This window comes from Girardinichthys multiradiatus, chromosome 23 (genome assembly GCF_021462225.1).
Source record: "Girardinichthys multiradiatus isolate DD_20200921_A chromosome 23, DD_fGirMul_XY1, whole genome shotgun sequence".
Classification (NCBI taxonomy): domain Eukaryota; kingdom Metazoa; phylum Chordata; class Actinopteri; order Cyprinodontiformes; family Goodeidae; genus Girardinichthys; species Girardinichthys multiradiatus.
The window spans coordinates 10,424,007-10,448,038 of NC_061815.1; the positions used below are offsets into that span (position 1 = coordinate 10,424,007).

The following is a 24,032-nucleotide window of genomic DNA, read 5'->3' on the forward strand; positions in this document are numbered from 1 at the left end:
CCTGTTCTCAAAATTGCAACTGGAACGCTGGAACTTGGGTGAGGCCATTCCCAGATCCGAGTTCGGACATCCTTGGTGATTGGAACAGAATACCAGGAGAAGGCAGAGACTGCCACGGCTAGATAACAGATTTCCAACATCATAACAGCAGAAAAACCCATTTAACATACTCTGTGGATCCAAACACTTCCTCTCATAGTACAAGCTGAGATTATTAGCTTCTCTTGTTGTAATTATAGTGGCTAAATTATTTATGAGTTCTCCAGCCTTATTCTAACAGGGCCTAAAACAAAAGCCACTGTTTTGTCCTTGTTGACATCTTTGTGGAACCATTGAACATCTTGAAGTGGGCATAAGATTCAGACAACCTTGAATAAAGGTGTCATGGTATTGTTTTGATAACATGATGTAATGCAGTGCTTTTATTTTAAAGTACAAAAATAATTTTTCCTGCTGCTGCTAAAATAATATGATATAATATGATAATATAATGTTATTATATATTATTATATAAAAATAATATATTATGGTAATGATGGTTTTAATAACTTGTTTTGATGTTTACTCAAGTTAAAATAAAGAACAGCCAAATATTTTACTAGTAGTTTTAATGACGCTAAATATTGCTCTTTATAGAATTACATGGAGGTATGGCAAACTAGCTGGTTATTTAGCCAGGCTATCTGCTCTGTTAGCTGATCAAATATGCTGCTCGTCGATTGCCAACTGTAGTTTTAATAAATTCATTACCTTTGACCTTCCCTGTTTTTCACAGCCAGAATATTTCCAATCAGCCAAACTTGTCTTTGTTACACGCAGGGGAAAAATCTCGTAGCTTTTTCTTTGGGTCTTCATATCATTGATATACCTTAATACCGTTAACTGCCCCATGTCTAGTTCAGAGTTTATTTGAATACTGATGTATGTTCTTGGCAGCAACCAGTTGGCTGCTGCAGTAATTATCCAGAAACCACAGGTCTCACAGACGACACAACTAAACCTTATTACAGAAACGTACTGTTGTTTATTCAGTAAATACAGAGTTGATGTGATTGTTCTGAATCCTAAAAACAAAGTTTGTATTCTCTTTCACCATAAAAACAGTTTCTGTAATTTTATATATCACATTTAAAAGACTAAACTAAAATCACCAATTAAGCCTTTTTCATCCAAAAGCTGGACACAACCAGTTCTCTTTGTGCTCCAAATAAAATAAATCCAGTTCTGTTTCCCTTTACAGTCCTTTCTGACTACCAAAGGTGATTAGTTTATAAACCGGATTAGGTTTTAGCTCATTTATTTAGGGAAGTAAAATTCTTTGGTCAGCATTGACAAAACACAGGGAATTTGCTTCTTTGCATCAAACCCAGGCAAGTTGGATGCAGATTCAAAGTTGAACGCCACCTTGTGGTTGACTCTTGTCATGAGCTGCATCAGCTCCAGCTGTCCACTGAACTTATTCAAAGTTTCACACAATGACTGTATGAACCAGGAGCCATTAGTGGTGTTTCTCCAGGAGTAGTAGCCTGCAGGTGGAGTGACGGGTTAGAGGAGGTTCAGCCAACAACAAGCACCAGAAAAGCAATAAGAGAGCTGGTTACCTGGAGCAGCAGAGTATGCATACATACAGTCTGCCTCCACAGGAATCCTCTCAGATGTTTGTGCTCCTACAGCATCGGTCTCTACACCATCGTCCAGCTCTGTACCTCGGCATGCCTGAAACACAGAGGACACCCAGGTTAAATACAAGCCAACAAAAACTTCAGTGGCACAGGGGTAGTAGGTAGGTAACTGACCTGTATGAAGAAGAGCTTTGGTTTCCCCACCAGACTCCTACAATTATTTCCTTTAATGCATTGGGTCAGATTTTCAATCTTTTCCAATCCATCAGTGCCATAAATCCCACCGTCATCTCCATGACTGAGCAGCGCACACACAAATGATGCATTCTGACTGTGGTCCTCTGCAGCCACTGTAGGCACAGAGCGACAGAAAACCAGTAAGCTGGACTCACATTATTAGTCCTTAGACAGCAAATTATTGTTATTCTGCCATTTTAGCTGTTTGTCAGTCATATACTGTTATTGTTGTGGCATTAGCGGTACATAACGTATTAATAGCTTCTGGTTTATATTAAACAAAAGCTTTTTGTATAAAGCCCCAGCAGGTTTATTGAATGATTTAAAGTAATGAATGACAAAATAGTTTTAGCAGTGACACAAATATCCATTTTCATGCATGTCTATGGTGTAATAACTAATGACACAGGATTTGGTTAAACAAATACATCTCATTTACAGGTCCTTCTCAAAATATTAGCATATTGTGATAAAGTTCATTATTTTCCATAATGTCATGATGAAAATTTAACATTCATATATTTTAGATTCATTGCACACTAACTGAAATATTTCAGGTCTTTTATTGTCTTAATACAGATGATTTTGGCATACAGCTCATGAAAACCCAAAATTCCTATCTCACAAAATTAGCATATTTCATCCGACCAATAAAAGAAAAGTGTTTTTAATACAAAAAACGTCAACCTTCAAATAATCATGTACAGTTATGCACTCAATACTTGGTCGGGAATCCTTTTGCAGAAATGACTGCTTCAATGCGGCGTGGCATGGAGGCAATCCGCCTGTGGCACTGCTGAGGTCTTATGGAGGCCCAGGATGCTTCGATAGCGGCCTTTAGCTCATCCAGAGTGTTGGGTCTTGAGTCTCTCAACGTTCTCTTCACAATATCCCACAGATTCTCTATGGGGTTCAGGTCAGGAGAGTTGGCAGGCCAATTGAGCACAGTGATACCATGGTCAGTAAACCATTTACCAGTGGTTTTGGCACTGTGAGCAGGTGCCAGGTCGTGCTGAAAAATGAAATCTTCATCTCCATAAAGCTTTTCAGCAGATGGAAGCATGAAGTGCTCCAAAATCTCCTGATAGCTAGCTGCATTGACCCTGCCCTTGATAAAACACAGTGGACCAACACCAGCAGCTGACACGGCACCCCAGACCATCACTGACTGTGGGTACTTGACACTGGACTTCTGGCATTTTGGCATTTCCTTCTCCCCAGTCTTCCTCCAGACTCTGGCACCTTGATTTCTGAATGACATGCAGAATTTGCTTTCATCCGAAAAAAGTACTTTGGACCACTGAGCAACAGTCCAGTGCTGCTTCTCTGTAGCCCATGTCTGGGGAATGCAGCACCTGTAGCCCATTTCCTGCACACCCCTGTGCATGGTGGCTCTGGATGTTTCTACTCCAGACTCAGTCCACTGCTTCCGCAGGTCCCCCAAGGTCTGGAATCGGCCCTTCTCCACAATCTTCCTCAGGGTCCGGTCACCTCTTCTCGTTGTGCAGCGTTTTCTGCCACACCTTTTCCTTCCCACAGACTTCCCACTGAGGTGCCTTGATACAGCACTCTGGGAACAGCCTATTCATTCAGAAATGTCTTTCTGAGTCTTATCCTCTTGCTTGAGGGTGTCAATAGTGGCCTTCTGGACAGCAGTCAGGTCGGCAGTCTTACCCATGATTGGGGTTTTGAGTGATGAACCAGGCTGGGAGTTTTAAAGGCCTCAGGAATCTTTTGCAGGTGTTTAGAGTTAACTCGTAGATTCAGATGATTAGGTTCATAGCTCGTTTAGAGACCCTTTTAATGATATGCTAATTTTGTGAGATAGGAATTTTGGGTTTTCATGAGCTGTATGCCAAAATCATCCGTATTAAGACAATAAAAGACCTGAAATATTTCAGTTAGTGTGCAATGAATCTAAAATATATGAATATTAAATTTTCATCATGACATTATGGAAAATAATGACCTTTATCATAATATGCTAATATTTTGAGAAGGACCTGTATGTGTGGAGTCATTATTTACAGTGACTGGAGTGAACCCATTCTTTTCTTATTAGTGCTTGAAGATGATCTCAGTTTGTGAGCTTCAGTTTCTCCTCCTGCTGCTTTTTGAGAACTGACCTTAGGTTCTCAGTGGGGTTAAGATCTGGGAAGTTTCCTGACGTTATCATTCTTAAATTGTGACACAGCGCCTTATCATTCGGGAAAATCCACTGTTGTTCACCAAAGAGCTCCAGGGTTTGTGGGAGAAAATGCTGATTGAGGCTGTTTGGATCCAACTCATTCAGCTGCTGGGCAGAACTGTGAATAAGCTCACTCCCTTGGATGAAATATAACCCCACACATTGATTGGGAGGTTTTCAGAATAAATAACTTTGCAGCAGTCTTCCAGGGCCACTTTAGCCTGTCATGTTTTTCTTGGACAAAGGCAGCTTCTCTACTGCTGTTCTTACAACAAAGCCACTATCCAAAAGTCCACACTCTCAACCTGCTCGCGGCAGTTCAGCAAGCTCTGCACTGGTGGCAAAATCATTCTGTAGTATCAGTAAGACATGGTCCTGTACACTAGTGGTGAACACTAGTTCTTAGTTTCAATATAAAGTTCTTGGAGATCCAGAAAACTGTTGCTTCAGCTGCACTCTGTTCCCGGAGGTAACCATTGCTACCATGAGGCTGGTTTTAAGCACATCTGCCTCTCTTGCTAATTAGATAAAGTGACTTTAGCAGAACTCCTGAGCTGATAATGTGACTATACTGACATGAGGTTAGCTGATCAACAAATGCAATACATTTCCTTATTTTGTTTTGAGATAAAGTCATCTTTTTAAACTACTAAATGTTCTGGGCAATTAATTCATCTGTATTGTGATCACTCAGCACAATAATCCAAAAATAATGTGAACTACCACCACAAAACACTACAGCTGCAACATCTGTGCCACTGTCAAATCTCTGGACACCTGTGTGTTCAGCCCGCTTTGCTTGGAAGCTAAACATAGAGTTCTGATGTCTGAAAATACGCTCCATGGAGTCCGACTGTGTTGAGTTCCAGTATGACTTGACCACAGAATAAATATAGGTTCATCAGAAGACTTCAGAGACCCAAGAGAACAAAACAAGCAACCGAATTCAAACTAAGAACCTCATTTCACCCCCAGAGAACCTCTGGAAACAGATCATAAGCTAGAGATTTTAGAAATGCGTTATTAAAAGAATGATGGCTTCTAAAAAGAAGAGCAATATTCAGAGAGATAAGAATGAAGGAGCAGTGGTTCCAAAAGTGAATGCTGGAACCCCACGGTGCCTACTGAATCTCTTAAACCTATAAATGCTTGATGAAAGCATGACAAAAAAACTACCAAACAAATATATAGAGAGAATGACCAGGTAAGGTACAATCCCTCATGTGAGGCATGGTGGTGGCAGCATTATGCTGTTGGAATTTCTGCCACCAGCAGGGCAAAGGGATTTTGTCAAGCCTGAAGTAATTTTAATGTGGCCTGGTTAAACCCAGACTGGGAAGGAACTAAGAGCTCGTGCTGCTTTTGCAGACTAGTCATTGGACCTTGTACATTTATTATGTCAATAATGAAGACGTGCCTGTCTGTCTAGCTTGGAAGGTGACCCTTTAGGACGTAAAAGGAACTGAAGTTGATCAAATGAGTTACTGTGGTTACCTGCCATTAACTGTCTTTTCATTTCAGCCATGGTCTGGTCATTGAACAATCTGACCTTGTAACCCAGTTTGGAGAAGGTCTTAGCAACACCAGCAGCATCAACATCGGTTCCAGTCCGGGTGGTCATTCCTGAAGGACACCAAAGAGAAAATCTGCTCAATGTCAACATCTACAAAATAGTTTGATGAAAAAAGGGAGAGATCCGTGACCAAGAACACAACAGGTTATTTGCTCGCCTGCTGCACCACAGTGGGGCCACTTTCCACACATGCGGCTGGCGACTGTCCTCAAAGTCTCTGAGTTCTGTGGTTAATTAAAGGTTTTTGTTCCTGTCAGAGGGGGGACTGAGACTAGAGCTGGAGAAAAGGACTCCTGTTGCTTCCGAACCAGCAGAACCGAGCTGCTTCCTCCACAGAATCAGGTTGGATGGATTTTATCAAGCTTGTCTTATTAAGGTGGTTCTTTTGTAAAAGCAGAAAAGAATAAAGGGCAAATTAATAAAGCCTAATGACCAAATATCAATAGAAATACAATAAGAAGAAATATTGTTTTTTTTTAAACATCTTAAATTACATTTTCATCTGCTTCCAAAGGAGGCAGGAACTGTAGGTAGATGGTGAAGAGATCACATTTATGATTGGTTTACGATAAATTTCTAAAATATCACTAAATGTTGAAACTTTTTCTTACTCTGAGTCAGGCTGCTGACACTAAAAAACAACCAAGTAAAAAGATGTCGCATTCTTCAATTCATTGATTCAAAACCTACAGGACAGCATTTTCTATGTTGTTTTAATATGAAATCACTTAAAAAATGAGACTGGAAACATAACTATTTCTGGGCTGAACCCCTGATGTTTCAGTATCATAGCAACAACCTCTAACTGAACCTGTTCTTTCTGGCATTTTATACACAGGCGATGAGTGTGAGGTCAGTGTAACTTCTTGGTGGATGTCTGTGAGTGGGAGAAAATCCACCGAGGAATTGTTAATTCAACTTTTCAACTTATTGAAACCTAATTGAAAAGTGTGAAAATCAGTCAGTGTTAGCTCTCCCTTGTTAGTATGAAAAACCTTTTTTTACAGACCACCAGGTTATAATGAAACTGAATGTTATCATCCATTCAATCCTTTTGGAGATTACAGTTTTACCAGTGCTTCTATGGAAGTTCTTGTTGTTGATTATCAGGCAGGTTCCGATGCAGGGGTAGTCCATTCGGTAGCGGTAGGGTTCAGAGGGCGTAGCATGACTGCCCGAGCTGTTCCTCACCTTCCTGTCATCATCAGCAGCTGCCGGCTTGTTGCTGTACACATTTAAACAGAGAGACTCATTAAAGGTATTTCACCGCGAACTAGAAGTTCTGCAGCAAAACACTAAAAATATGGAACAGTTTAAATAGTTTAAAACTGGTTTCAAATCTGAACAGAGGCAGCGACGGCATGATTAGAAGGTGTCACAACAACCAAACTTGGTTTACTTGTAAAGCAAGATGGACTTTATTGTTTGATAAGACATTTCCAGCGGTTTAGGTTCATCAAGCAGTGAGTGGACACAGAAGCAGTTGTTACCATTCATCAGTCCATTTTAAGGCGTCCACCGTGTCCCCAGCCCTGTTCTGTATGTCGTCCTCATTGGAAATCTCTGCCATGTTCCTACAGACACGAACAGATAACAAAAACGGAGAAATCAGCCAATCATTGAGAGGAAAAGATAAGAGACGGCGCTAAGGATTCTTATTCTTATTTCCTGCTGAACTAACAACCAGACAAACTCCCCACGTCACAACTGCAGAATGTCTTCAGTATTCAGACATGATCCAAACAAACTTCAGTGTATTTTATCTGACACATAGTAGCACAAACAGAAGGAACTTTATACATAATATACACAAGATATTTCACAAATTAAAATCTGAACAGATTACAGATTACACTGAAACACCTAAATAAAACCGACAGCGAACAAACAGCATCATGAAGACCAAGGAAATCAGCAGACATGGGGAAGCTGGTCCTCTGGTAAAATGAGACCGAAGCTACATTTTCTTAGCATATCTGTTGCACAACATACTGAATCACAAATGAAATCTTAATATCAATGTAATGTGTGGTGCTATTTTTCATAGCATCCACACATACAGTATCATTCATTAAAACGCTGCATGCCAATACTGTACTCAGTCAGTTGAAGGCTCATAAAGTCAACACCATTCATATATTTTTAGTGGCTGAATTGCCAGAGCTCACAGAAATCAGTGGACATAGTGGAATCATACAAATCAAAGAATCGTCAGGAAAGTGAATGTGAATCATAATCGATATCACTGCAATATCAAATATTATCACGATTCCGTGTTTTCCTGACATCAAGTAACCCTGAACAAATCAATCCCATGGTGAAACATGGTGGCGGCAGCATCATGGGGGTGGGAGGTTTTGGGGGGGATCATAGGTGCACTGATACAAATTCCGGCCAAACTTTTCAAACTTATTTATTCTGATTCACAATTCTGCACTATTTTTTTGCTTGTTTATCACAAAAAATGAAGTGGAACTAAACCCGGTGTAAAGCATGACCCGCCCCCAATAAGTGGGCGATGCCAAGAGACAACAGGCCTCCTCCTTCCACTGGTTGTTCTGTGCCCAGGTATGCGGATGGATTTTATCATTATGTTAAATCATTTAACATTTCCGAATTCATTCAGGCTGGGAATTACCCAGTGTTTTCCATGGAACTGACTCACTGACACTGACTTGTTTTTCTGAAAGCACAGCCCAGATCCAGAAGTTCAGTTTAGGAACTTTAGTTTTTAAAACCAGCCACAAGACCACAGAAACGGTTTGGTTCCTCTGTGGAACAAAGACAAGTATTTTTGGTTTGATACAAATCTTAACGCATAGAGTTATTTTACCTTAGATTTGGCAAACTGAATGTGATACTCACAAGGAAGCAGCTTTGCTGGTACTTTAACTCAGGCTCAAACGTTGATTACAGCCCTAAATCACAATAAACGTAAGTAAAAACGAAAATCTTATAACAGGTATGAGTAACTGTAAACCTGGGCGCTCTGGTAAATATTAACTAGTGTAGTTTTACTCTGACTTAGTGCAGAAACTATAATCGAAGTCTTACTTTTACGAGCTGAAATGAACAGGCCATGGCTTAACATCCTAAAACCCTGTTGTCGTGTATTTATGGTTAAATATAAACAAGAAGACAACCCAAAAAGCTTCTGTGCAGATGTCAGGTGTGCTGAGGGACGAAAGTATCTGGAACACCCACCTTACCTTAGCGATACAGCTGGAGCAAACACGACACAAGTCCCACTTCTTATTCTTACGCGTGACGGCAACAAAAAGACAGTCTGCTCAACGTAAAGCTACCTTATCTAGAGGCGTGCGATAAAACATGTTAGGAAACAGGTCAGATACATTTCATCTCTTTACTCAACACTATAGACCTGACACTCTCAGCCAATCAGAAACGCCGCTCCATTTGTAGGTGGGTCAGTCGGAGGACAGACCGGAAGGCTGAAGCTGATTGGCTGAGGAAGCGTCCCGAAGCCGTCCTCAAACTTCACTTTAATTTCTAAGGAAGTAAGACCATGTTTCATGTAATTTCACCTCTATTTTCTTACAATAATACAAAACAAAAATAAACCCACATAAACATAATGGGAACATTTTTATTGAACATCTTTATCTTCTAAAAAGCTTTTACATTGCGGTTACATGCGTTAAAATGCTGTGTGAACATAATAAGGCACAAGTCATTATTTCTTAGCCCTCTTCAATGGTTTACCGACTTCTCTCGGAGGCACCCTTGGTCTCCGAATGAGCTTTGTTTCCAACAACAGAGCCGGTAAACTGGATGCTCCGAACTGCACAAAGGAAACAAAATGATACCATTACCTCTGGCCCTGCTATGAACATGTATGATGAGGTTGTAAATAAACAGACACAGGAGATGCTTCGTTCTGCTGACCTGAACATCAACATCTAGTGTATTGGCAACACAGCTAAAGACGTGTAAAAACCTACTTTATTACGGTTGCATAATCCAACAGGTTTGAAGGATAAATATTTGATTACAAAAAAAAAAAAAAACACTTCATACCCATTGTTAAATATGGTGGAGTATCAAGTGGGTCAATTGGGGTTCTGGTTAAAAACTTATTAACGTATTTTTTACCATTACTATATTAGAAAATAAAACTTTTCAGTGGGAGAATCTGGTACTGCCATGCAAGCTAAATGTGGCAGTCACTGTATTCTCCAAACATTTAAGCCTTGACTTCCATCTTTAACGTCCTTGTGCGTTTGTACCGTCTCTTTCTCAGTGGGGTGCTTGCGTCGGTGGGCCAGGTAATGTGTGGTGAGCTCTCTGATGTCATGGAGAAATGCTTTGCCTCTTCTTAGATCACCCAGTCTTTGATGGAGCTCAGCCTTTTCCTTCTCCAGCAGCCACCGCTGCCTCTCTGCTCTGCAGAACCAAACACACACACACACACACACAAGATAAATGGTCAGCTCAAATAAACACCTTTTTATACCAGAGAACTTTCCAAACATCGGTTTTCATTTTTATCCACCCAACATCTGTGGTTAAATCTGACCCTGCAGAGCTTTGCAACAGTCATCATATCAATAAACCTTTTTTTTTTCTTTTTTCACATTACAACCAGAAAATTCAATAGATTCATTGGGATTTTATGTCATAGACCAACATAAACTACAGCATAATGGTGAAGTGGGAGAAAATGATGCATGGCTGTCAGATATTGTTACAAAAAAAATAAGCTGAAAATTTGTATTCGGCCCCAGAGTCAACACATCATAGAACCACATTTCACTGCAAGTCCAGTTTCCAGTGTTTTGGGGTGTCTACCAGGTCCTAACCTTCTAGAGACATTTTTGCCCGCTCCTATTTGCGAAACAGCTCAAGCTCAGTCAGACTGGATGGATGGAGAGCATCTGTGGACATAGACGTCAAAGTCTTGCTGCAGATTCTCATTTGGACTTTGACTGAGCCATTCGGACACATGAAATGCTTTGATCTAATCGATAGTGACTCCAGTTGGATGTGTAGGCTTATGGTCCAGCTGGAAGATGAACCTCCACTCCAGTCCCAAGTCTTTTGCAGCCTCTAACAGGGTTTCTTCCTGTAGGTTCATCAATCTTCCCCTTCAACCCTGACCAGCTTCACTGTTCCTGCTTAAGAAAAGCATGCCCACAGCATGATGCTGCCACCACCACGTTTAATGAAAGGGATGGTGTGTTCGGTGTGGTGTGCAGTGTTAGTTTTACACATGGCATCTCATCTGACTAGAGCACCTCCTTCAACTGTGACCCTTACATGAATTAAAAACAAATTGTAAACTTTACTTCTATGGGTTCCTTAAAAAATACCTTTTAATTTTGGCACTCTTTCCCTAAGGCTATATTTGTGGCATTAAAAACAAACAGTAATGCTGTCCACAGACCTTCCCACCTGAGCTGTGGTTAGTTGCAGCTCCTCCAGAGTTACCTCTCCGAGCTACCGCACCCTGTTGGCGGCCAGACCTCTCGGAGCTCCTCCGGTCCTTGGTCCCCAGAAGCGATCACACACTCTATCTAAAGACTCTTAAAAGGAACGACTCTCAAACTGTTTCTAACTTTTAGCTCCTTTAATCTAAATGAAGGCAGAGGAATGATTACAGAGATCAGCACTGAGGCTCCCGTCTCGGACCGTCGCCGTCTGTTAGAGGATGAGGAAGAGCCTCGATAGAAGGTCACATACAGTTTTTATATCTGGCACTCCGATGCAATGGATGTTCCCTACCTCAGTGATTATCAGTAGACTATGTGTCACCATTGTGGTGTCTATCTGGTAGGTTGTGTAGTAGCGGGTGTCCATCCTTAATCTAAGTGTGCTGTAGCTTTCTAATCAACCCAGTTATACCAGCTGCTCCACTATCAAACCCAGTGCCCCAGTTTCAGGTCATTTATGACAACCCTTGGGCCATTTATCCTTGTATTGTATGTATATGAGCATTCTTATCCTATTGTAACAAAAGGGAAATATTAGAACTTATGTTTTATATTACTATGGTATAAATGGAAAAACCAGCTATGAATAATATTAATAAAGGTTATTCCTAACATACCAAACTTCTTGGGGGCTTTTCAGATGAATGCCATCACTTCCTGGCCAGTCAGTTTAGTTGGACGGCCATGTTTTAGCTCTCGTAGATGGTCAACGTCTGGAATCTTGTTTTATACCCTAAAACTGCTCTAAACCTCTACACAGCCTCACCTGGCAGTTGGGTTATTTGAAAACTGACGTTTGTTAAGACGAAGCATGAGTTGTTTTGTAAAGCAGCGTACACGTAACTTCCCTCTCACCTCATCAGCTCCTGTTTGGCGTTTAACAGTGTCCGTGTCTTTGTTTGAATCAAAGAGCCCACCTGCCAAAAGACGAAACCACAGAGGACTCAAAAGGCTAAGAGTTCAGCTCGTTACCAGCATCCATACCACAGGTCTACTGCCACACTAGCTGTGGCTGAGATGTTTCATTCTGGACCCACATGAATTTTACCTTTGTGTTCTCTCCTTTTATCGACTTGAGCTCCTTAAGAGAAGAGATCTGCAGAAAAAAGAAGAATACATCGAATCTTTTTAAAGCCTGATTTTTATGTTAACAATTACAGATTTATTAAGTTTTGATTTGACTTTAACATCCAAGTACAGCTTTCCAGATGTTTTAGCATCGCTTTTAAAAGCCAAATAAAAACACAGCAAACTGACTATTACATGCTAAAACATGGTCATAAAAGGAAAACAGGATGACGTGAAGCGATGGAAGGATGGAGCTGGAGCTTCGATAGATGGATCTTAGCTGCAGTGATGCGGGGGTTGCTCTGGTCTGTTGTGGTAAACAACGAGATGAATCAAAAAGCAAGGCTCTTGATTTATCAGACTGTCTAAATCCAGACCCTCACCAAGATCATGAGATACTGATCATAAGTAAAAGACCCATGATCAAGGATAAGATAAAGGTTTCTGAATCTGGCTTCCTTCAAGAGGGGATTACTCTACCTTAGAGGTATGTTACAAAGGTCCATTATCTGGGGGCAGCTCAGAGTGGAGATCCTGCTCCTCCGCATTAAAACTAATAAGCTGGGGTGGTTTGGGCTTGTGGTCAGGATGCCGATAAGGTGTGTCCGCCCCCCCAAGAGGTTTTCTGGGCATGTCCCACTTGGAGGAGACCAGACCTAGAACATGCTAGAGGGGTATATATCCCCTCTGGCCTGGGAACACCTTGGGATACACCAGAATAAACTGGAGAGTGTAACTGTAGAGAAGGTCGCTGGGTTTCTGTACTAGATCTGTGACCCGATCTCAAATAAGCAGTAGAAAATTAATGGATGGACAAGACATGGCATTTGGAGCTTGGTTGTCCCGGAACACCCCTCAAGAACCCTGCCTGGAGACATCCTGACCCAATGCTTGGACCATGTTGTCAGGGAGGAGCAGTGATTCTGCTCCCATGTAAGAGGGGAGTTTCAAGGTCAAACCCAGTCTGGTGAAAACTGACTAAGTATTTAGATTTAAAACCCTGTGTATCAACATGCATGCATACAGAAGACTGTGTCCCAGGTCTAACCTTTTCCATGAGCTGAGCTTTCGCATTTTTGGAGAAAGAACCAATGAACACTCTGACTGCTGCGGACTCCACAGACTCTCTGGAAAAGGGCACACAACACCAAGGGTTTGTTAACACGAAGTGAAAGTCACCATGTGACCCAGCCCTTCAGAGTAAACCAGAACTAAAGCAGCTCAGATGTGGGTAATTTACCCATACTCCTGGCAGAAGTCCAGCAAGGTTTCCAGCACCACCTCTAACTGGGATCCCCCCCGGCCAACATGTCTGCGTTTCTTCTGCCTTTCACTGCCTGCTCCTTTAGGAGCTTCTGAGGAAATATTCAGATTAAAGTTCAATATAAAAACTTTAAGCCTTGGAGTCATTTTGTACTTGAATGTCTACAACAAACTTTTACCTGATGAAGACTTTCTACTGAAACGGCGTCTTCTAGGGTCCTTTGGACTTGGTTTCTGAATAAAAGAAGACAAAGTAGTGACTCATCAGGAAGTGGGCTACAGTCCTGCCGTTGTTTTTAGTATGACAGCAGCACCTGCTTTTAGTTCATACCCAAATGCTGCCTTCATTGGATTCCTCATCAGAGGAACGGAGACTCCTACGGTTCTTCCTGGCTCCTTCTGAGTCAGACTGCCCCTAAAAGAAGAGCGCCATCAACACCGGGGTTCCAGCACATTTTCCATGACAGGATTCCACCGTTCTCCAGACTCAGGTGTCCAGAGCTCTCAGTGATTTTTACTGTACCAATACAAAACCTCTCTATGGATGTATAGATGATATTTCTGAAGACAGGCCTTACACGTGGAAACTGATGGACCCAAAGACTAGAAGGAAAGACGCATGAATGGACAGAAGTATGGTTGGATAATGGATAGATCAATCAATGAGTGGAAGGATGAGCAGACAAAATGGAAGGAGGTAAGGATGGATAGACTGACACTTTAAACAATGGGACAATAGATAAAGTCCAGATATACAGTTTTTCCATACTTATTTAAACCAGGAAAATCCTTCGATCACATTCTAGACTTTCCTAGATTGCATTGGAACCCTGCTACATGTACAGCCCCCCGGCTCTTCTGACCCTGCTTTGAATCCAGTTTTATAACAATGACACAGATATGTATTTAGATCTTGACCTCAGACTCTGCGGTCTTCTCCGCAGCTGATTCAGCCGCTCTGTGGTCCTTCTCCAGCTGCCGCCTCTGAGCTGGTCTTGAAGGGACAGAAATACAGACATATCTACAAAGATTAGCATATTGTGAAAAAGTTCAAAGCCTTTTGTCACTCATTTCAGAAAGTGAAACTCATACATTATATAGAGTCACTACAGAGTAAAATATTTACAAGCCTTTTTTTCTCATAATTTTGATGATTATGGTTTACAGATCTACTAAAATCAGCATCTCCACTGTCAGCAGAAGGAAGCTCTAACATGTCCTGGTAGGTGGCTGTGTTGAATGTGGGCTTTAAAAAAACCAGTGGACAAACACCAGCAGATGACATGGAACCCCAAATCATCACTGACTGGAAACTTCGTACTGGGCATCAAGCAACGTAGATTCTATGCCTCTCCACTCTTCCTCCAGACTCTGGGATATTGATTTCCAAATGAAATGCAAACTTTACTCTTATCTGAAAAGAAGACTTTGGACCACAGAGCAACAGTCTGGTTCCTTTTCTCCTTAGCCCAGGTAAGACGTCTCTGATGTTGTTTCTGGTTCAGGAGTGGCTTGACACGATGAATGTGTAGCTTTCGTCTATGCTTGATGCGCTGACCCTTCCTCAGTCCACTCCTCATGAAGCTCCCCCAAATTACTCTAGGGATTTTGCTTGACAATCCTCTCAAGGCTGCAGTTATCCCTGGTGCACATTTTCCTACCACACTTTTTCCTTCCACTCAGTTTTCTAAGAATATGTTTGGATACAGCACTCTGTGAAAATCCAACTTCTATAGCAAGGACCTTTTGTGGCTGACCCTCCTGGTAAAGGGTGATGATGACTGTCTTCTGAACACCTGTCCAGTCAACAGTCTTCCCCATGATTGTGTAGCCTACTGACCCGGACTGGGAGAGCATTTAGAGTCTCAGGAAACCTGTACAGGTGTTTCTAGTTAATTAACTGATTAGGGAGGGAGACCATGGGTTTTCAATATTTTTTTTTTTTTTAATATTCTAATTTTCTGAGACACTGAATTTTGGGTTTTCATTACCAGTGATCAAAGAAAATTCAGGAAATAAAGGCTTGAATTAGTTCACTCTATGTGTAATGTATTTATATAATATATGAATTTAGCTTTCTGATATGAGAGACAAAAAATATAAAACTTTTTTATGATAATCTGATGTTTCGGTGATGTACCTGTATGCCAAGTAAGCATTAACTGCCTTTTTAAGAAAGGAAATAAAATTTGTTTTAATCTTTTTTTCCTTATCATGATGAACTTTGAACAGACTTTCTCGTCTGCCTGTTTTTTTCTGCTCCCTTTCCTTGCCTGATCATTGGGAAATAAACAATACTTGTGAATTGTTGCTGTAGTAATATGGAATGCAAAATAGAAAACCACTGAATTTACCTGTTTTGTGCCTTCCCTCCAGTATTGGCCCTGCTCCTCTTTCTCTTCTCCCGACCTCCTCCTGGCTCCTTTCTCTTCACAGCAGCTCCCTGCTTTTGGCCTGCAAGATTCTCATCTCTTTGACCTGGTTTTTGGCCCAATTGTCTCTCCTCTTGGACGTCCACATTTACCTCCAATGCAGTGCTGTGAAGAGGGTTACCTAGGGAACACGGATTCAAGTCAGGGATGGTCGACAGCCTGCCACGAGGTGGGAAACAGGGTCATCTAACAACCCTAATAGGGATGCGTTCAGCAACAGGGGGTGGTGTTTGGCTACACACGGAAAAATGAAACTATCCCACAGATCATTTTCATAAAAGGTGTTGATTTGTTGCAGTTAAATCTTCTTTAAGCATGTGGAGACATGATGATGGTGAGATGGATAAAGACCCACTATTGTTCTGCTGCAGTCCATGGAAAAAGCTGGCTTGGTCTATGTCAGACAGATGAGAGTCCATCTAATCAAGACACAAACATTTTTAATTCAAACAACACTTTTATGGTTCAGGATACACTGATTTTTAGCACAGAGCTGACTGGACAGCATTCAGAGGCAAACTCACCAGGTTCTTCTCCACTGGATCTGATGGCGCTTTGGAACCTCGGCTCTTTCTGATGCGCCAGGAACAAGAACACAGAGAGGACCTTTTATCTCACAGCCAGCTCAAACTACTCACTGTGACATCTTTGTTCTGACTGCACTTTCTAATGCCCCAGTTACAAAGTGCTTCACATAAAACCAGAATATAAAAAAATATATTAAATTGACAGGCACTAATAAATCAACCAGAATCAGGCAAATTTCAATGGAATTTTAGTGAAATAAAAAATAATCTGGTTTTTTCCCTATTCATTAAATGCCGCAAAACTAAGAATTTCCATAATTTTCACTTCATAAAAACATCAACAAAAGCATGTTGATAGATCACTTTTTTTAGAGTTTAGTAAAAATCAGCTGCAGGTTCAGGACGTGTTTAGGTGCATGAATGGGAATAATTTTGTTATTCCATCATTTTCTGTTTGATTCAAACCTACAACCAAAGAACCTTCAGCACATGTTTTTGGTGTTTAATGTCTTATAGTCCTTGGAATTAAAAAAAAGAAAATCAATATCCTCTTGGCGAGGAAAAGCCGGATCAATGAACGTCTAACAATGAAACAGCACTGTGAGGAGTTTAAAACAACTAAATTAAATCAATAAAAAAAACATTTTGGAAAAAAAAAATGGATCTGCAGAGATGCCTTAAAAAGGTATTCAAGAGATCTTGTCATCATCACATCCAAATGAAGAAATAATGTAAAGGAAAGAAAAGGTAGCAGCTTATATCAAGCTTTCAGTTTGTCAATAATAAAAAAAAAAGGCTTTCTCCTGCTTTAAATGGATCTAAGCTGCATTTTATCATCTCTAGTTTAAAATCTCAATTACTTGGGCTGATCAAACATGGACTGAACTATTCTACAAAATTTTAAAAACAAAACTGATTGCAGCATTATTGTTGAATACTTAGATATCAATATAAGTTGTGATAAATCCACATTTTCCTCCATCCAATGAGAAATTCTTGACACTTGGAATATTATAGCCCACAACAAATACATTTAGAACTTAATATTTTCAATTTATCAACTGATCAGCTCAGTTCCCACAGTGGGACCCATCTCACCCCAGAGAGTTGATGTAGAATATTATCATTGTTTTAGATTCGGATTCTGAAAGTGTGCAGCTCTGTTGTACCCTGAACAAAAAAACATGACCTGGGAAATCGTTTTTCCATCCGTAACAACAAAAAGGGGTGATCCCCATGCCCCTTTGACCTTTACATCACCCGAGATTGTTTTTAGTTTGAAATATAACACTAACATGCGGGGGAAAGCTGGACTGAATGATCCCAGGCTTGTGGTTTAGAACCGAACCTCTTCTAAAGGGCTCATAAACATTGAAATAACAGCTTTTGGAGTTTAGACCAAGAGAATAAAATGAGTGTAGAATAACCCAGTCTAGCTTTAACTAAACATTTAAGTTACATATGCTAACCTTAGCGTCGTTACTTTGTGTCCCATGTAACTATACTTAATGTAAGTAAAACCCCACCGTATTTTTCTGTGAACTGGGTTAGTATTTCAGCTTAATGAGCTTTCGAACAGCAACACAAGCAGAGCAGCTTCGTCAAAACATTACAACATATGCGGTTCTACTGTGAAATAAAACCAAAACACGCTGATAACACGGCTTAGTTGAATCATCTTACCTCATTTTGTTAAGCGTTCTGTTGGAGCTGTTGAACTGAAACAGCTTCCCACCAAACAGTTTAAGTTCCGGACGGAACCATTCCGCATACACCGCGGGGTTGGGGGCGGGATTAGAGCGGCGAAAAATGACTCCCCAAATTCATAGTTTGAATAAAACAGCATATATTTTAAATTATTACGACTCAAGTGTAAAAAGACGTGTTACAAAACAGGAGTCAGTTTGGAAGTGCCTTTAAATAAATATGAATCTACCAATCGAAATGTGAATTTGGAAAGGTCTGCGCCTACGGAAAGCGGGAGGCCATGGTTGCCTTATTTTATTTTATTTTATTTTTACTTGTTTTACAGACGATGTGATCTACGGGTTCCGGACCTTTGGCCCGCTTTGCCAGTACGCACCTACCTTTGCATTCCATTTCGTACCGATGCACTTGATCTACTGCGTTTATAATTTTTTAATTTTGAATTGAGATAATTCTAAAACATGTCAAATTCCACATAATTTAATTTTACACCTTTAAATTATACCCCTGAAATTCTAATACAAATTTTGGCAGCACAAACAGCACAACTGAGTAACCTCAAGTCTGATGGATTTATATATAATTATGGGTTCATTGTCCACTACCAGCTAATACTAGACAACCAAGAAGACTGTTTGGATTTTAATTTTGAGCGTTAGGAGCAGAATTCTTCCAGAGTTTTCCAGGAAAGACTTAAGGTATGGTGTTAAAGGTCTCCCAACAAGGTTATATGCTGCCCTGCATCACGGGCCTTTAAGGTTTGCCAAAGCACAATACCTGAATTCATCAGCCACCACAATCTGCAAAAAGGTCAATGGAAAAAGCTATTATTGAACAAATATGCAACATCTCTATGACTTGAGCATTTTTAGGCCTAAAACAGGAATTCTGAAAATAAAAGACTGTTTTGCAGAAACAGATTTGAAGGGAACCTTCTGCTTTACAGTTGAACAGTTTCAACAGACTGTGAAAGGTTTTGTCACAGCACTAATACAACACAACAAATGAAAGAGATGAAGCAGTAAGGATTTACACAGATCTTTTAAAATGTCTTTAATTCTTTTACAAAATGACAGCTGATTGGTAAATAAATTAAAACATTGACAAAGATTTACCGTGTATTTCCTTTAGGCACCAGTGTTCCCCAAGCACACCTAGATCAAACTCCATTGTCCTTAATGTCCCTGAACTAGTTCATGGGGTACCAAGCGTATTCATAGTCACAGTGAACACAATTTAAAATGTACATCTAATGAACAGTGATGCCAATGTTGACATAAAACTGGATGTTAGTTTACAAATGATAAGAAATATGGCTTTGAATGTACTTGTGGGTGTTCCTACCCCGATTCCTGCTGGTGCAAGAAACACAGTTTCCCTTTAAAAATCCAATTTAAGAGCTGATTGGAATCATCTTTTTTTAATTACATAGATTTGCATAGCAGTGAGGGTTGATCAAATAAAAACACATTTCAAGTGTAAAAGACTCATCTGGACAGTGAGGTTTACTGTTCCACAGATCACATTTATGGAAATGCTTTAAAAACTTTAAAAGCTACATGTTTGCCTGCTCTGCTTGTTTCTTGTGTTGCAGCTTGACGGTATGAGATGCTCCTTCAACCCATGTTCAGACTTGTTCTCCTGTTTGCCACCTCATCTCTTCATGCAAAGGAACACATTCTGAGCTCCTGAGTCCTTCTACATATTGATCCCAGCGTACAGCTCATCTATCTGGGATCTGAAGTACTGGCGCATTTCATTCCTCTTGGCTTTCATCGTTGGGGTGAGCAGGCCGTTCTCTATGGAGAACATCTCTGTGTGGACGTGGATGGCCTTAACCTGCAGAACACAGGTTGGGTTGGAGGAGAATATCATTTAAATCCTGTCACATCCACAACTCATGCCTGCTTTGGTACATTTCTACAGGGTTAACAGAGCTACTATTTTAAAGATATGTTTCATCTAGAAGTCAAGGTTGCACCTGTTCAAAGGACTTCAGCCCTCCCTCTTTGCCAAGCCGAAGCATGTCCTCCAAGATGGCTGCCTTGACCTCCTGTTTAAAATAAAAAGAAACCATGATGTCCTCAAGAAGCTGATCTAATTAAAACAGTTTAAACCAGAAAATAGAAGTAAAGCTATAGAAAATGGCTTTGCCATTAAGTTATTACTGTGTTAAAGGGCAAATAAATATGTGCAACCCAGCCAGAGCACAATGAAAGTGATGATTATGAACCAGTAACTATTTTTGTTAGGCCTCAGAATATTTCATGTATAAATGTATCATTTTGACCTTCAGGATTGTGTTTTCAGCACACAAAAAAAAAAAAAAAAACCTGCCATCAACAGAAATGAGCTTACAGAAAACCTCTATGAAACAGCATGAAAAAAAAATCTGCAAATCTTCAGACAAAGCTGAACAATTGAACCATTTATGATCCGTTTAATTGTTAGACTCTAAGGAGAGTCCCAGCGATCTCATGTTGGCTTGTTAATTAGCAGAACTCAGGCCCAGATCAAGAAACTTTGCAGAGGCCCATTTCCCACCAAACCAGTTCCAGGACTTGACTTGTTGCGGTGTATAGAGAATGTGAGTGAGGTTTTCCCAAGCTCCTCTCCAAGCACCCGGTGTTCACTTTCTTCAGGTTTCATTGGAGTTGGGCTTTAACCTACTGTACGTGTTTTCCTATTGCCAAAACAAAGCTTTGCTACATAATAAACAGATCACTGCCTACCAGGGTTTCTATTCAATTCAATGCAGTTTATTTATATAGCGCCAATTCACAACACATGTTGTCTCAAGGCACTTCACAAAAGTCAGGTACATACATTGCAATTAATCGTAACCAGTGCAGTCAGATTCAGTTATTTATTCAAATTGGATAAAAACGTTTTCTATCCAAGGAAACCCAGCAGATTGCATCCAGTCAGTGACTTGCATCATTCACTCCTCCCGGATGAGCATGTAGAGACAGTGGACAGTCACTGGCGTTGACTTTACAGCAATCCCTCATACTGAGCATGAATGTAGTGACAGTGGAGAGGAAAAACTCCCTTTTAACAGGAAGAAATCTCCAGCAGAACCACAACCAAGCTCAGTGTGAGCAGCCATCTGCCACGACCGATTGGGGGTTTGAGAGAACAGAGCAGAGACACAAAAAGAATACAGAAGCACTGATCCAGGAGTACTTTCTATGGGAAGGAAAAGTACACACTTTCCATGTCCAAATTGTACATATTTCCAGACTCAAGCTCAGTGTGAGCGGCCATCTGCCACGACCGATTGGGGGTTTGAGAGAACAGAGCAGAGACACAAAAAGAATACAGAAGCACTGATCCAGGAGTACTTTCTATGGGAAGGAAAAGTACACACTTTCCATGTCCAAATTGTACATATTTCCAGACTCATGTCTGGAAACGTCTACAGTACACCATGGGACAACATTTAGACAATGGGACAGGAATAAAGTCTGGAAATAGAAAGTTTTCCTTATTCATACTATATGCAGATCTGTTAAGTCAAATTTCTCATTTTCTAGACTCTCCCAGACTGTAGGAACATTGGACGGCTGATCTTTGGGTTTAGTCTTTTCAGACCTCTGTAGCTGTGTGTCACAGCAGAATTCATGACTTCACATTTTTTTTATCCATCTGAGATGAATGAGATAAAATAATGAAAACACATTTAATTAAAATCCGAAACATTCTCTCTATTCTTTGGTAACAGCAGGAAAAAAAGGGAACGGCATGCACAGTTTGCTGGAATTACCGCTTTGCCACACAGCTCCTCGTAGCTTCCCTGCAGCCCCAGCGTCCTCTTCGCCCAGCTACACAGGAAGTCAGGGTCAGGTACCACCACTGCTACCAGACAAGCCTGGAGACAACACGAGATCAGGTAATGGGAAGGTAACAAAACAAGCTTGTGTCTGAGATGAGTTTGAAAGAAACCAAAACACATTGGCTTCAGGATGGCTGACCTGCAGACTATCTCCATGCACAAAGGCCTGTACCACTGCATCACTCCTTGTGTAGATGTTCTCAATCTTCTCAGGAGCAATGTACTCCCCCTGGGCCAGCTTAAAGATGTGTTTCTTCCTGTCAACAATCTTCAGTGCGCCGTTCTGTGAACACGTGCATGCTGCATTAACATTTTTGCAACACAAATGTGTCTGATAAGGAGGACAGAGTCAGGCAACCTACAGGGAGCCACTTCCCGATGTCTCCAGTGTGCAACCATCCGTCTGCATCTATAGCCTCTGCAGTCTTTTCTGGGTCATTCAGATAGCCCTGGAAAACGTTTGAACCCTTCACACACACCTAAAAACAAACCCATAAACACATTCGTATGACAGAGAACAACCTAAAACATGTGTGATTCCACCAGCTGGTGTTTGTGTCCCACCTCTCCTTCCCCGTTTATAGCCAGGTAGTTCATCTCTTGGACGTCCACCAGTTTGATGGAGTTACAGGGCAGAGGAGGTCCAACGTGATCTGCTGAGGAGAGGTCACTTTTAGTTCATGTCACTCTGGCATATCAGAGTGCTTCATGCAGCAAAACGTTACCTGAACTACAGTCTCCAGGAAGGGTGAGTGTACATCCAGCTGTGCATTCTGTCTGCCCATAGCCTTCATAGAACTGAAATGACAGAAAGCTCTGTTTAATTTGGTTCCAATTCTAATCATTAATTTTACAAATGCATGAAAATGCAATGCTAAGCTTTGATTAGATGGCAGGTTTCCCTGCATATTCGAGTCAAGATCCAGAATTCAGGAAATAAAATATCAGAAAAGATATAAACCAACCTTAAACTAAAACTCCACCCGTAAGTGTTTTGTTTTACCTGACAGCCTATAGCAACTCTGAGGAAGGAGAGGACTGTAGGACAGATGGGAGCTGCTCCTGTAACCATGAGACGCACGTGGCCTCCGAGGCTGGCCTGTAGGGGCAGCATGGGATCTTATTTAAAAACTACAAACGGCTCAATGCCATGCCAAAACAAGCATCGAACCTTTGCCACTAGCCACATGGAGTAACTTGATGAAAGTATGACAGAGAATGATTATAATGATGTTTATATCTTACAGTGATTCAACAGAATAATGCCTTTCATGACAAAGACGAAAAGTCTTGATTAAGGATGTGTTTTGGGAACCTGCCTGCCTTTTCATGCCTTCTGCTTCTGACTCCAGTCAGTTTGTAGCTTTCCGAATGCATCCCCCAATTTCTTACCCAAATGTTGGCATTTCATCCCTTCTTCCTTTCATTTCAGACTCATGTACATTAGTTTATTTTACTTGGTAGGAGTACGGAGATAAATAACATGATAGATTATGACCAGGGTGACCAGATGTCCCTATTTGTGCGGGACGGTGCCACATTTTTCACTCCTCTGCCGGTGTCTCTTAAACAGAAACAATGTCGTGCATTTGACAGGGTCCAATTCTGATAAGTCAAAAAACAATTCGACTGGAGCTTTTCTGAAATGTAAAGAAAGCAGAGCTGCAGACATCATCACGGAGCCACATCTGCTGTCAATCAAAATACGCAGCAGCGTCCCATGTCATGACCAACCTTCGCTAGTAAAATAAAACAGAACAAGAAAAGGCGAACATCATTAGTCTATACAGAATATGATGGAAAGTATGTCATGGAAGGAAAATGCAGCTACAACAAAGACAACAGCTTATAACTAGGTGAGACCAGTGAAAGGTGATCTCTGGGGGCTTTTGTGAAGTTTGCCACAAAGTAATTTTTCAGTTTCACACAGAGAGGAGCACGATGTGATGCAACACTGTAAAAGTGAGTTAAAAAATACACCACTGAAAAATCTGCCTGCTGATCTATGGACTCATTTTTACTCAAACCTAAAAATGACTGCTAGACAGACAAGGTAACAGCAGCTGAGATTACCAGTGTTAAACTTTACAAGTTTTTTTGAAACTTGTACTAATTCATTGTTTTCCACTA

The 24,032-nt window shown here is 40.8% G+C and overlaps 3 protein-coding genes across 14 annotated transcripts in view; all 3 read right to left on the minus strand.

The window, feature by feature from the left end:
• Positions 1–1,004: 1,004 nt before the first annotated feature.
• Positions 1,005–8,997, minus strand: LOC124860636 (caspase-3-like). 4 transcript variants are annotated; one of them, XM_047354095.1, is made up of 8 exons: positions 8,830–8,997; positions 8,486–8,538; positions 7,111–7,194; positions 6,694–6,845; positions 5,542–5,670; positions 1,797–1,972; positions 1,602–1,716; positions 1,005–1,526 (listed from the first exon to the last, which is right to left on the minus strand). In XM_047354095.1, exons 3-8 carry the CDS (start codon positions 7,188–7,190, stop codon positions 1,297–1,299), a joined length of 882 nt encoding a protein of 293 aa, XP_047210051.1. In that variant the 5' UTR covers positions 7,191–7,194; positions 8,486–8,538; positions 8,830–8,997; the 3' UTR covers positions 1,005–1,296. The 4 variants fall into 4 exon arrangements, with proteins under 4 accessions (XP_047210051.1, XP_047210052.1, XP_047210049.1 ...); XM_047354096.1 differs by having other exon boundaries at positions 8,825–8,997; XM_047354093.1 differs by lacking the exon at positions 8,486–8,538.
• A 216-nt stretch (positions 8,998–9,213) lies between these two features.
• On the minus strand, positions 9,214–18,179 carry cenpu (centromere protein U). The gene is made up of 13 exons (XM_047354092.1): positions 18,044–18,179; positions 16,358–16,406; positions 16,189–16,252; positions 15,756–15,954; positions 14,320–14,395; positions 13,733–13,816; positions 13,581–13,635; positions 13,379–13,493; positions 13,187–13,265; positions 12,119–12,166; positions 11,926–11,987; positions 9,868–10,024; positions 9,214–9,422 (listed from the first exon to the last, which is right to left on the minus strand). The coding sequence occupies exons 1-13, from the start codon at positions 18,046–18,048 to the stop codon at positions 9,315–9,317; spliced, it is 1,101 nt and encodes a 366-aa protein (XP_047210048.1). The 5' UTR covers positions 18,049–18,179; the 3' UTR covers positions 9,214–9,314.
• Positions 18,180–19,105: 926 nt separating this feature from the next.
• The window catches only part of LOC124860806 (long-chain-fatty-acid--CoA ligase 1-like), a 28,235-nt gene continuing 23,308 nt past the window's right edge, over positions 19,106–24,032 (minus strand). For all 9 annotated transcript variants that reach the window (XM_047354384.1, XM_047354380.1, XM_047354381.1 and 6 more), the window contains 8 exons: positions 22,906–23,001; positions 22,628–22,700; positions 22,467–22,555; positions 22,265–22,381; positions 22,042–22,185; positions 21,834–21,938; positions 20,049–20,120; positions 19,106–19,906 (listed from right to left, as the gene is read on the minus strand). In XM_047354384.1, coding sequence (XP_047210340.1) covers positions 19,766–19,906; positions 20,049–20,120; positions 21,834–21,938; positions 22,042–22,185; positions 22,265–22,381; positions 22,467–22,555; positions 22,628–22,700; positions 22,906–23,001 — 837 coding nt within the window. In that variant the 3' untranslated portion in view covers positions 19,106–19,765. The remainder of the gene's footprint in view (positions 19,907–20,048; positions 20,121–21,833; positions 21,939–22,041; positions 22,186–22,264; positions 22,382–22,466; positions 22,556–22,627; positions 22,701–22,905; positions 23,002–24,032) is intronic.

What these genes read in the sequence shown, in the direction of transcription:
- LOC124860636 (XM_047354093.1), bottom strand. Translation starts at nt 7,190, where the DNA reads ATGGCAGAGATTTCCAATGAGGACGACATACAGAACAGGGCTGGGGAC. An exon ending in TTAAAATGGACTGATGAATG is followed by an intron (nt 6,846 to 7,110) that starts GTAACAACTGCT and finishes AAATGTGTACAG; the next exon opens with CAACAAGCCGGCAGCTGCTG. An exon ending in TGCATACTCTGCTGCTCCAG is followed by an intron (nt 1,527 to 1,601) that starts GTAACCAGCTCT and finishes CTCCACCTGCAG; the next exon opens with GCTACTACTCCTGGAGAAAC.
- cenpu (XM_047354092.1), bottom strand. An exon ending in TAAAAGGAGAGAACACAAAG is followed by an intron (nt 11,988 to 12,118) that starts GTAAAATTCATG and finishes GTCTTTTGGCAG; the next exon opens with GTGGGCTCTTTGATTCAAAC. An exon ending in ACCCCACTGAGAAAGAGACG is followed by an intron (nt 9,423 to 9,867) that starts GTACAAACGCAC and finishes TCCTTTGTGCAG; the next exon opens with TTCGGAGCATCCAGTTTACC.